Source organism: Vanellus vanellus (genome assembly GCF_965231255.1).
Source record: "Vanellus vanellus genome assembly, chromosome: 8".
Lineage (NCBI taxonomy): Eukaryota > Metazoa > Chordata > Aves > Charadriiformes > Charadriidae > Vanellus > Vanellus vanellus.
The window spans coordinates 8590317-8603816 of NC_138913.1; the positions used below are offsets into that span (position 1 = coordinate 8590317).

General features: G+C 37.9%; 1 protein-coding gene across 1 annotated transcript in view; it reads right to left on the reverse strand.

Annotated features, from left to right (window-relative positions):
- Positions 1–6311: 6311 nt before the first annotated feature.
- The window catches only part of TBL1XR1 (TBL1X/Y related 1), a 115107-nt gene continuing 107918 nt past the window's right edge, over positions 6312–13500 (reverse strand). Inside the window, exons 12-16 of the mRNA XM_082487394.1 lie at positions 13147–13221; positions 10597–10724; positions 10248–10413; positions 9313–9414; positions 6312–7883 (exon numbers count right to left, since the gene is read on the reverse strand). Coding sequence (XP_082343520.1) covers positions 7857–7883; positions 9313–9414; positions 10248–10413; positions 10597–10724; positions 13147–13221 — 498 coding nt within the window. The 3' untranslated portion in view covers positions 6312–7856. The remainder of the gene's footprint in view (positions 7884–9312; positions 9415–10247; positions 10414–10596; positions 10725–13146; positions 13222–13500) is intronic.

Consider the following 13500-nt stretch of genomic DNA (forward strand, 5'->3'; position numbering starts at 1 on the left):
ATTTAAAAAGTAAACTAAGCATCAGTAATTGCAATTCTTCACTATTTTCCTGAGGTAGGAATTTCCTACCTGAAAAATGATTCACTTACAATAAATTAAGGGATATATGTCAGAATCTACTGTGGCTCCCAATTTAAGTATTAGGAATGCATGGTTATTATATCATAAAAAAGTCTTTTTCCATATTTATAAAGTGTAAAGCCACAATGCAGTTGAAGCGTAACAGCTAGCAGACATTATGCTCCTAGTAGCTTCTGTAATTGCAAATTACAATTGCAACAGCACCACAACTCCGCAAGCAAGAAAGAGGTTGTAAAGACCCAATACAGCTTTGGAGAACCCCCGGCCATGTTCATATGGCTTACACCCTGGCCCTACCCCTTCAGATGTTCTTGACAATAACATTTGAAGCAGGGACAAAGATAGAAATTAAACTAAATGGAGCCTGCAGATTTAATGTGTTCTGTCAAGTAACATGATACAACATGCAAGAAGAGCAAATGGTGCCTTAGATTTGTCGTACGTGCACTTCTATATGGTGGAATGGGAAACGTGATCTTTAACAAATGGATTTTTAATATTTGTCAGAAAAAAACCCTCCATCCACCAACATTTCTTCTGAAAAGTGCTCCCCTAGATCTGCTGGCACTGAAGTAATTGGAAATTTCCCCTCAGCGTTGCTGTGAGCAGGGACCTTTCACGAGAACACCTGATCCCAGCTGTCACCAGTCCAGTGAAGAAGCCTTGAAATGGTCAAGAACATGTCATTCAGAAAGCTCAACATGCAGCTCTCTCAAGGTAACAAATCAGGGTCCTCAGCACCTAGAACAAGCCAGAAAAATCTCTGTGGAAACAAGAAAACAGCCTGTTGAAAGTACTTGACCTCTACTGAGACTTCTTGACATCTTCTTGAGAGCACAATCTTAATTTGTTATCTGAAGAATGAATCTAGGAGCTGAACATTTTCACACTGTCGATTAAGAAAACCTGGTCTTTTTTAATCCTTAAAACTATCCTTCCTGGTACCGATTTTCAGTTAGAGAAATAAGAAATCCTCTGCACTGCAGATTTCCTGGGTCAGCTTTCCTTAAGGACAAATTGTACTAACTGGAGCATCATCATTCTCTACAGGATCATCAATAAATTCCTCTTAAATTATTATTCTGTTACAGCTGCCCTGTGCTGACATCAGGGAACCAAAGATGTTGCTTAGACTTCCATTAAATCATTTCCCTACAAGGCAGGGAACGCGGACTTTATGAATATCTGAGATCACGAGTTCCTACAGAATTACAAACCCCAGATCATTTCGGCATGAGGATAACTACACTTCAAAGGGAAGGTCTGGGCAGTAATGGCATAATGCACCTACCTGGAACACAGTCTCCTCCTCACAGAACAGAGGTGGGCATCACTACCATAGAAGCGTAACATCTACGTAGTTCAGCACCACTCTGTGGTTCCTGCATCTCCAGGTGGCCATACCCTAGAGGGGAGCATTTGCGCTAATGACGTTTGTTCAAGACACACAGACTTTCTGTATCGTGACATTAGTTAGTACAGTCTGCCTCAAAACCATGAAATTGCTTCAATATTGCTCTCTCAAAATTCAAATGACAGAGAAATCCTGAACGGCACTCAGATGCCAGGTGAAGGGAATCCAAGACTGGTTTTACACTTGTAAAATGCAGTCCCCCCTCCATTTCAATCCATTACGTATGTTTTTCAACAGCAAGTTTCAACATATTAAAATAAATTGATTTTGGTAACATTACTGAAATAAGAAAGCTATTACTTTTGAACATATTACAGCAAATAAATAGTCTACATGAAAAAGCAGTTAATTTCACCATAAAGTTCTAGTGACGTTGAAAATAAACCATCTGGGTTTGCTCTCTTGGATTGTGACACAACCCACAATTCTAAGGGAATTAAAACATCGTTACGTATAGATGGATGCATGTTGTTTCATGTGTAAATCTAAATGGTTTCAAATATGTGAAATACAGTAACACAAATAACATTCCTTCCCAGAATCAAATTGAATCATCCCATAAGAACAGCTCTCTCCGACGCGAGATTGTGTTATTGTACAGGAGCCTCCTCCCACGCCTCCAGAGTCCTCTAAACAGCTGGAGAGTAGCTGTGAATGTCACCAGGCCCAGTTTCTCTTCCACAGGCTTACGGGGAAGGAGAAGACGAAGCACGTAAAATGCGCAGCTGAGAATGCAGTTCGACTAAATCAAACACATCACGGTAAATGATGGCAGAGGACAGCTTCACTGTTTTCAGAGGATCTACTATGTTCGTAAAGAGTATGGAGCTGCACAATGTATTACCTCCCACTGCTTCTTCCATACTGCCTTATGTGAAAATGTGCCAAAATAAATATTAAAAATAGCGTTTCAGTCTATCACTTCCCCAACATAATCATCTGCAGATCTTCCGTACCGAGCACTTAAAATTACATTCAGCCGAGGTAATATCAAAATATATTTTATTCTGGACCTCTTTCAGATCTGATTCAAATTACAGTTGTCAAAGCAATACAATGCAAAGGGAAACTGCAACAGAAAATGTGCCTAGAAGGGATATAAGGGCCTTGGGGACAAATCATTGTGATGTAGAACCAAAATACATCATAAAGTGTAATTAACATGGTCCAGGACAGTATAGAACATCTATATCAGTCTTCTTTAGACAATAATCATGAAAACTGAACAATAAAAGTCCTTTAAACAAGTACAAAAAACTGTCATGGGCTGGTTTACACTTTTACAACAGTTGTAATTTAACTGGATAACTGAAGAAATGATGCAGACATTTTAATCCAGTGCTATAGGTAGGCTCACAGAATTAGACCCAAAGGATTTGTAACTCCAAATGAAACCATTACAACTACAATGTCAATGTCAGGAGAGAGAGAAAATTACTTCTGTATTCTAGAATTACTGTTCTGCACACTGCAGTCTGTTGAGGACAAGATTGCAAAGTACACTGGACTAGCAACAACATGCAGACTGGTTTCTTGTATTTACCCACAAATGTCAAAAAACATTATGAAGTAAAAATGAATGACTATTTAAAAAAGAAAACAAAACAAAAACATGCCTCAAGTTATTGTCAAGCTTCAAACTTAAAGGCAGAGAAAGCGAATTATGTACTCAAAACTACTGATCTGAAGCACTATTAACACTAAATCTGCAATCCGCACGAAACGGCAGATTCTCCTGGTTCGTCTGCCTTCCATCAGACTGACAGTGAAGACAGTCACACTTTCACAGAATGTGGTATCTCAGAGCTTTCTCTAGAGGGAGAAGTGAAGACTGCTCCATGGCTCTCTCCCTACGGAAAATGTCAGGGATCTTGATGGAGATTTACTGCTGTCTCCCGAAGCCATATTTGCTTCTAACATGCCACAATGTTGCTTCTGCTTTCTTCAGACTTCTGGAGAGTGTGAAACTGATCTCACCGGGGAACGGCTCTACAGGACTTTGTGAAGGGAGAAGCTATCGCGCTTGTCAGTGAAAAAGGAACACTGGGCTAAATCTGGCAGGCCCTGCTCTGGCAAAACCCCCACCGATGCCAAGGGGAGTCTTGGCTCGAGGGAGATGCGGCTCGTTTTACTTCCGCGGCACGCTGTACGGTACTACACAGACCCAATGCCGCCGACGCTTGTTCTGTTCTGGCAAGGTTTTCTCATGAAGTGAAAGACAATGGGATTTCTGGTTAAGTAAAGATTGGAAAAATCGGGTCCCAAGGCTCCTCTTTGCTACACAGACAAAAACATACAACCTTTTATTTACAAGCTGAAAAACCCAGTTTGCGATTTTAATGAAACTCCTTCATTCAGCAGAACCAAATGCATCAGCTGCTAAGATTGCTCTGTAGGCAAACTGGCGTGACCGCCCTGTGCCACCTACTATTCTTCCTAAACACAAAGAACATTTCAAGGTACAACGTCCCATTAAATACCCTAGCATGAGGTAAGCAGTGTAAGGAAAAAGGAGTGCTTTTTAAAATGAAAATTAATTAAAATTGGTAGAAATCTTTGGCCTTTCTCTCAAGATGCATTAAAGTGTCATGAAATCAAGAAACATGCTTCAAAATGCCATGTCATTCTGACTCTGGTAACTATTACCTCCCTCCACCCAACCCAGAAAAAGAGGCACTTTTAGTGTTTCATATAAGATTTCCAATCATCTAGTAGACACGCTAAATAACCCTGCACAATTGTAGTCCCAGAATAAACTGAGTTTATCAACATTACAAAGAGTCTAAAAAAGCTTTTATGAGGACCTAGATATTCTCTTAACTACACTAAGAAGTCCACTGGTTGGGAATCTTTACATCAATTTAAAAATGCAGAAAAAGGTAAAGTAAAAATAGAAAAAGAGGAACTCTACAGAAACCTGGACCTAATGCGGAAATGAGAAATGGGATTCTGAGATGGATGCATAGAAAGACAGCGAACTCGAGCAGTTCATTTCTTATTCCATCATTAATTCTGAGCCCAGTTTTCCCCTTCTTTTTATCCTCTATTTGAATGTTTGCCCATTACCATGTTGAACTGGAGAAAATAGGAACGGTAATGTACGCAAAGGCTTATGCACACATTTGCCTCTACACTTGGAAAACAGGCGCAACAGAAGTACTCGGTATGTCAGACTAAGCATGTGCATACGTTTATACAAAGTTAGGGTCTTACTGACATTTGGCATATTCAATTTAAAGGAACAATTTGGATCGTCTACCTCACTATTGAATACGAGGTCTTTGTGCTATAAAAGATAATAATTAATGTCATGGTTCTCTTTTTTTTTTTTTCTTTTTGCTTCACATAATCACAGAACCTAGCACACCTTGCATGCATGCATTTAACAGTGTATAAAACAAGAGGCGAGAAGAGGTGTGTGAGCAGGAGCAGCACTGTGGCATGCTAGTAAAGGACAACAATAAAATATCTATTGGCCAGATCCTTTGCTTTGCTTTGCTTTGCTAGTGGAAACTGGCCTCGTTCCACTACAGTGGGGCACTGCTGATTAACACCAGGTTGGGGGTCTCAGCCTGCGTGTCCAGAGCACTTGAGTCAACAGATCTGACGTTCCTGCCGGTCTGTGCTTCAAGCACCTGAAAACCCTGGACCTGTGATACTGAAGCTCTGTTTTATCTATTTCTGAATATGTGATACTATGCTTAAGCAACTAGAATTACAACCAAAACAGCTGATGATTGAGAAAGAGGAAAATGGCAATACCCTAAAACATGGCTGTGTGATTTTGCAGCTATGTCACAGAACTCCACCACAATTGTTTCGATTGGCTGAAAGAATCATCCAATAACTTTTATGAAAATGAATAAACTGTCCATATTAAAATACAAAAGTACTATCAAGAATCACTTCTGACTTTCAGATTTAAATTCAGTGCAATTGACAAATGCATTGCTAAACGAAAAATGCAGCTTAAACATACTCAAAACATTTGTGTCTATTCCTGGGAGCACAGTTTAAAATTATTGCACAGAATTTTTTTTTTATTTTTATTTTTTTTTCCATTAAATGACAGAGGTCAGCCACAGTCATGGACCTCCAGCAATAGAAGCAATATTTCAAGTGCCAGACACTCAATATATTAGGTTTCCTACATATTGTAACTCACAGGGTAATTGCTCTAAACATTTGTAATATGTTTCAAAACCCTAAAAATAGCTGGCACCGAACCACCACGGATGACTGTCTTTATAGATATGACTTTTTGTTGGTATTAAATGCTGTGTATGATAGTATTATAATCCTGGGGTATATATAAAGAATGTATTGTCGACTTCTCTTTACCACTGGCAAATTGCTACCCTACCTTAGCCAAACTCAGACTTGCTTCAAGTCCTGTTTATTCCATGGAAATAGCAGAAATCAATGCCTCAAGAACAATGGTTAAAATGTCAAAGCTGCATTATCTCAATTAAATCAATTTATACCTAACTTGGAGGGGAAAAAAAACCAAAACAAAACAAAATAAAAAGTTAGAGACTAGCAATCATAAGCCACAAAATTATTTGTGATTGAAATAGTGTTATAAAACTGATAACTTTGCAAAGATCTGTAATATAAACCATTCCTTATGTAAAATGCCTGTGACATAAATTTGACAACCTCTCTTTTTATAAATTTACTCTCTTGGAACCTTATGCAAGACATGATGCAACCTTTTTGACTACACATACGCGTAAACACAACCTCATGCTATCATTTACAAATAAAATCACTATCAGTATACTTTTAATCACATGAGCAGAAAAAGGTTTGCCATATACATCTGTCATTGTAAGAAAAATACTTGATATTGTAAACAGAGTAAAAGACACTATATAGTAGTGATTATTAAAAAAATAGCAGCTTACTTCTACCCTATATTTGGAAAAAAATGTAGTCACAAGATACAATAAACTGCAGGACTGGAGCAGCAGGGGAATTAGTGCAAGTATTCATCTTTTAAATAAGCTGAATCACTGCTATTAAAATAAACTTGAAGCAAGTCCTCTGTTTAAGATTTTTTTTTAAATCTAAGGTAGTAAACATTTTGCCTCTTAATGGCAGTGTTATCAAATATATGCCAAAGATTTTATTTTAATAAAGAAAAATTACATGAGATACTTTTAATACTGGAGTTTGGTTACAATTATACATCTAAGCTCCTACAAATAATGATGGGCAACTCTCAGAGAAGCTGTGGCATGAACCCTTGTCCAGAAAGATCTTAACCTCTTAAAAATGATCCCCCAGCTCTACTTTGCTCCTTTTCACAATAGTGCACAATTTAACCATATTTCAAGCTATGGCCTTAAAGCAACAGAAGATGCATATTTTTTTCCTCTTTTTTTATCCTTTTTTTTGTTTGTTTTGCATCCCTGTATTTTTCTTTCTGTATTTTTGTGCCCTTCTGTTCTTAAGTTTGGCAGAATTATGTCCCAAATAAGAAACTACTGCATTTCAGCCATGTCACCAGAAAATAAAACATAGCATTATACCCATTACTGTCATACTTCGTAGATGAGCAGGACGTGAAATATCACGCCTCAAAGCAGGATTTTTTTTTTTCTTCTCTCTCCATAATCCCTTTTCCACCCTCCCTCTGTTCACAAAATTGTGCTCTGGGAGCCACAAAATGTACCAAACATTATCAGGTTCAATCTACCTCTTCAAAGAATGCATTAAAATACGTTTCAAAGAAACATTTTTTTCCAAGGTGAAAAAAATATAAACAAGAAACTAATTCACTCCCTTACTTCATGCATCCGTAAACTTAACCAAAACAAAACAGAAAACCCAATGTTTAAAAGCAAAGAAAAAACTACTGCTGCAGATTTCTGTAAGTCCATTTTCTCTGTACACACAAACTGCTCAACTACTGAGAAGGAAAACAAAAATTCCCCACAATCCATTGTCCTAAATGGATTTAAAGGGGGGAAGGGGTAATGAAGGCTGCCATTAGTATCTTCTGAATTTGGTATGTATATGGGTCTGCTCTTGTATACGGTATATTTTTCTCTCTCTCTCGCTCTCTCTCTTCTGTTTTTCATATCCAAAACCTTTAAATGTTATTTTGGGGCACAGCAGATTCCAGCACTTGGTGAACAGGATTCACAAGCTGTGACAAAACTCTGTCATCCTCTTCAGGGTGTAATTTTTTTTTCCTTTTTTTTTTTTATATACAGTATATGTATATATTTCTTTTACGTTTGGCTGTAGTGGACTGGCCATGGTTCAATTGGGACTATAGCAGTACATGGGTCAGGGACAGTCATTTTGGCTATGTACACATTCATAGTCGGTCCATGGCTTCCAACTAGTAGCGCTATTTCCGTAGGTCTAATACACAAACCTGTAAGAAAAAGCAAGAAATCGAACATTGCGCAATATTCCACATTTATACAACTCTCTGTGAAATATCTGAGCAAAACACATTGTGCAAGCTTCCTCTTGCATCTCTTGACGCTAGAGGGGGTGGGAAATCACCAGGTGAGCGCTTTGCTTATGAGCACCCAGCCAGACCTGCTACAGGTACCGCTGCCTAACGAATCACTACCCAAACAGCAATGACCAGTTAATGTTCTAGTTCTGTCAGATATAGAAATCTACTGGTAAAACACAGTCATATAAAAGCTATGCTTTTAGTCATCAAACAGTTCACCTGTGCCTCTATTTGCTTAGTTATTATTACTATAATAATTATTATAATAAGTATATTTAAAACCGAGGTGATGAGGAAGGCTTTTGCTAGCAAACAATATAAAACAAAATAAACCAAATAATTTTAAAAGTCTATACTTATAAGACTAAAATTAGACCAAAGAACAACCAAATTTATTTGTCTAGAGTTTAGCCTACTTAAAATTCAGAACTTCCTGTTTTCTGTTCTGAACTCTACCAAAGTGATCGTGCTTACCAGCATGGAGCACGCAGGACAGGAGAGACTCTGGCCTCCAAAGCTACCAGGATTGCTTTTTGCTGACGTTTGTTACTTTAAGCTACAGCACATCAAAATACAATTCCTTTATCGCTCCTATTTTATTCTATTTTTGCTTTTCCCTGGGCTCTCTTCTCCTTTCTTTTAAAACCATGGCAAAAGAGATGCAAGCAGAAAACCAACCATTGTACTTGTTATGAAGACCTGCACATTAATATTGGACAATGTCAGAAGAGCTAGGAGGTGATGCTACAGTACACCACTATGAGATGATAGTGGGTGTGTTCACGGTTAGTTAAACATACTATTTTATTCCCTGCTTCTTTTAAGCGATGTAAGCAGACTAGCATTTACATATAGTTCCTGTCATTTTTGGGAATTTTTTGAGTATTCGGAAACGTGTACTTTGTTTTGCTGCTCTTGCTGTTGAATGCAGTGCAGAAGGTGTTTCATTCCCATCATGCATTACAGTAATATCACCTACATTGAATATTTTCACTCAAAAAGAGCAAAGAGGCAGAGATGAACTTGTTTCCAGACTGTAATGAAAAGACCAGCCACAATGAACACTCTTCCACAGAAAGCCCCAGTAGGGACAGAAAATTTAAATTAGAGGCATCTTCACCTTCTGAGGTTTTTGGAGTGTTTAGAACAGTAACTCATTAAGCTGGAATAAAGACATATTCTCCTTTCAACATTACAGCATCCTTATATGTCAAAATCTACATGTGAGCTGGCTGTATTAAACTTCAGCTACAGAAGGAAATTTTGTCTCCATTGTTAGTCAACAGATTTCCAAAAGCTGCTTGTTGCTACAACGTCAGACAAGTCAAGCTGCACTTACTGAACCATCTGAAGCACTTGCTCCAACTTTGTCTCCTGCTGCATTCCAGCAAACCTCAAAAATCCCTCCTGTTCCCCGATAACTGTGAACTAGGGCACCTGTCTAAAAAGGGACAAAACATGTAATTATTATCACAAAATCCATGCAAATAAGTAAAATTTGTGCAACACGTAAAACTTCCCCACTGCTTTTAAAAGCTGAAATTCTCAGAGGAAATGGTTCAGATGAGACTCGTGGACAACCTCAGCGCTGAGTTAAAGGACGTGACAAACACAATTATCGCTTCTCAATCTCTTGTGTTTGACAGGCAAAACTGGGAATGGGCATGACTGCTTCCAATTACTAGAACGAGCCTTTCAAAAATTAATATCCAGTTCCCAGTAGTGAGAGACTACATACATCTTGACGAACAACAAGGTCTTTAGACTTTCATTCACAATCAGCCCTTTTGTTGCCAGAAATACAAAACAAGTAATAGTGTCCTTTCTTAGAAAGTTATGTAGAAACATTTTGTCATCATCATCTTCTCTCACTTCACATTTTCTTGTTTTACAGTGAAATTTGTATGTCTACATCCAGTCATCATTTTTAACAGCAAACCTGTTTTATGAATAGTTTAAAATTCAGAGTTAACAAAGACAATTTTTGGATGCAACATGTTATTGGAGACATATTGTTGAATATGTTTTGTTGTTGGGTTTTTGGGTTTGTTGGTTGTTTGTTGTTTTTTTTTTTTTGTTTTTTTTTTTTTTGTGGCAGACAAGCACTCAAAAGAGAGAAATTAAGTGTACATCCATTAACAGAAGTAACCTTAGAACAAAGAGAAAGTGAACCAGCATGTTAGCAAGGGCAGAGCTCTTTGTGGCCGAAACGTTGGAAGGGTGCGGATGGAAATGCTCAAAACAAAAACTTCTAAACAGACAGAAGAGCTATACCTGTGTATTCCAGATGTGTACACATTTATCAAAGGAGCCGCTGGCCAGGTACCTGCCATCAGGACTGAAAGCTACACTGTACACAGGTTCTTGATGTTTTGTCAGAGTATGAATACAAATTCCTCTGTCTACATCCCATAACCTAACAGTAGAATCAAAGGATGCACTGTCAAGGGAAAAAACACAGATTAGTTTATCAATTAATCAATTTGGCATATTTTTGTTTCTAATATAAACATAATACGATAAACTCTACTACATGCTTCAAAACATTCTGTGACCCTAAATACATAAAAAGTGAAGTAAAAATAATGCTTAACAGAAATTTAAAAACGGGATTAAATAGTACCTTGCTAACATAAGATTGGCATTTGGATTATTTGTTCCTGGTCCTGTAGGACTCCATTTGATAGTATAAATTTCTTTGTTGTGTGCTTGTAAATCATGGACACAACTGTCTTGTTTCATACTCCAGATCTATGATAAAAATGGAACAAAAAAAACAAAGACATTTAGCACAATATTGTACTAAAATGCATTTTACATCTTTCTTATTTATCATTTGCAGTCTGATTACTACCTTTTAGACTGCTCAAAATAATTGCTATGACTGCTGAGTTTCTAGAGTAATTATTACAAACATTACTGCACTACCCTCCATTCTCTGACTTAAAAGTACCTGATGGGGTTAATGAGTAATAAAGGTATTGTCTATAGAAACCAATCTGGGTGTGCTAACTATACGCACCTTGAAAAGTGCGAGGATTTTAACAAATGCTAAAATGAGAAGAGCAATATGTCTACGTTCATGTCTGAGTTGAAAAAATATCACAGTCCTATTTTTAAATGAACTTCTTGTTACACAGATTGAGTGAAATAAAGGGGTAGTAGAGAAATTTTCTGTTTTCATACAAAGCCATAGATGCCTACTGCAAAAACCATTACGGCATGTTCCTGGCTTATTAGGATTTGCATTGCCAGGGGTTTGTTCAGTACTTTGTACAAAAGAGGACTTCCTTCGGACTCCAACTCCTGCATGATAACCTTCACCAAACAAAATAACTTTATTCTATTACGAGTTTGCATTGCATACAGAATGGCTTTTAGAAGGCTTTTATATCTTTTCTTAAATGTGAAACTTGATACAGTAGTTTATCAGCTGAATGTTTTTTTAATGATATCTGGTTTAGTAGTGCTTTTAGCTCACCTTTTATTAGAAAAAGTTAACAGAAACATGCTTGAGCCCAACTGTATTTAAGATGCAATTGAGGTCTATGTTTAAATGAATGATGCTTTTTAGAACTGGTGCCTCACTGAAGGGGAAATTGATTTTCAATCAGCAGACAGAATTAAAATTGTATTTCCAATTTAAATTGATGGGATCAAAATATAGCTTTTCTTCCCAAAACTAGTATAAATGAAAAGAGTCCATATTAGCTGCCCTAGAGAATATCAAGTTGGCATCAAAACAGAGAAAAATAAATAAATAGATCAGCAGGCATCTTACGCATGCTTCAAAACTTGATATTTGTTCCTACTGCCACTGAAAAGTAAGTGATCCACAAGTAATCAGTGATGTGTAGACTTATCTACAAGCAATCCAGTTAATCCTGAACAAAATGATAAAATTCTTTCCAGCCTGGGCTGAATTCAAAACAGCACCCAAGAAGTTAATTGCCTGAATTGCCTGGGTCAATACTACTGAGTCAGTCTACTCACCCAGAGGCAGGAGCAGCAGCCTGACCTCTAGATTGGAATTCATCTCACCTGAGTTTCAGCTGCCTCAGTATTACACACCAGCTTCAGACGGCTATTTTGGCTACATCCATTGCCAATGGAGAACGACTGATGCTCTCGGAGATTTACTCACTACACTTGACTTAAGACACTTAGGAAAGGATGAATTGCTGTTCAGTACTGCTAGACACTCTGTAGACTAAAGATGTCTAGACATCTAGCTTTAGACCGGAGGCTTAATGCTTAAATGTTTATATTTAGGTAAGGTGATTTCCACTGCAAGTGCCTGACTGCGTGCCAGCACAGAAGGGGATAACTGGCTACCCATGCAGCCATTCCCTGTCTCTGATTAAGCAACGATGAGCTAGAAGGAAATAACTGTCCCTCGTAGGATAGCACTGTAAATCATATCCTGAAAATCTACTAAACATAGGGCTAAATACCCACTAAATACAAAGCAGTACGGGAGTAATGGAAAAGCATTTGTACCATGGAAACAGCACAGGCCTGTCAGGCACAACCAACCTCATTTCTTCTCGTGTATCTAACCTGGTGGTATTTTTGTATGAATCTCTAGTGTGCCTTGAAGTCATATCTATAAGTTACAGTATCCTCTGCATCCACAGGTTTGCCCCAGTTCTACAAGAAAGCATGTTGCTATGAATTATCTGGAGGAAAAGTGCAGGTGCAATTGAAAACTGCAGAATGACTCCTGTTGAGCTGGAAAAACCAAAGAGTACACACAGTCTCTTCAGAAACAATATGCCAAAGATTTTAACTAGAAAGAAGGGGAAAACCAGGAAAGGAGCTAGTCACCCATTCTTGTATGTGTTACACGACATGCATTCCAACTCTTCCCTGCAACCAAAAGCAACCACCAAGTGTGACAGCTTAATGTTTAATGACCTGATTCTGTAAACAGCTAAAAGTACCTAATAAATCATGCTCCGAGTCTCAGAGTGGCAGCCTGTAACAAGTTCTCTGGACCAAAGCTTGGCTCTGATGAACAAGGATTTGCTAGGATTGCCTAATCTTGTTATATTAAAAAAGAACAAATATTGGACAACACGGGAAATACAGTGATAGTGTTGGATTGCCCGAGCGAATGGTGGGCACTGCAGAGTCCTACACAGACAAGAGCCAGTACCAGAACTCACGTTACCTTTAGAGTCATATCATCAGAGCAGGATGCCAGAAGATTACCAGTTGGATCCCATTTGATTGCGTTTACTTCATTCTAAAATTGAACAGTGAAAATAAGTTGGAGTCTTCACTTCCATTACAAATGACAGCTTACGAAAGATAAAGTTGGACAGAAGTTATGAGTATTTGTATCATCATCAGTATTTTAACATTTAATTTTCATTCCTAGCTTTGCCTTACAACAACAACTTTTTGCTACCTGTTCATCACGTTTTCCCGTGCATGCTCTTTTACAACATAGGCTGTGCATGGCAAAGTCTTAAAGTTACCACGTTTCTTCTTTTTCTAAAGCTCACTTTTGCTGTGCCATCCT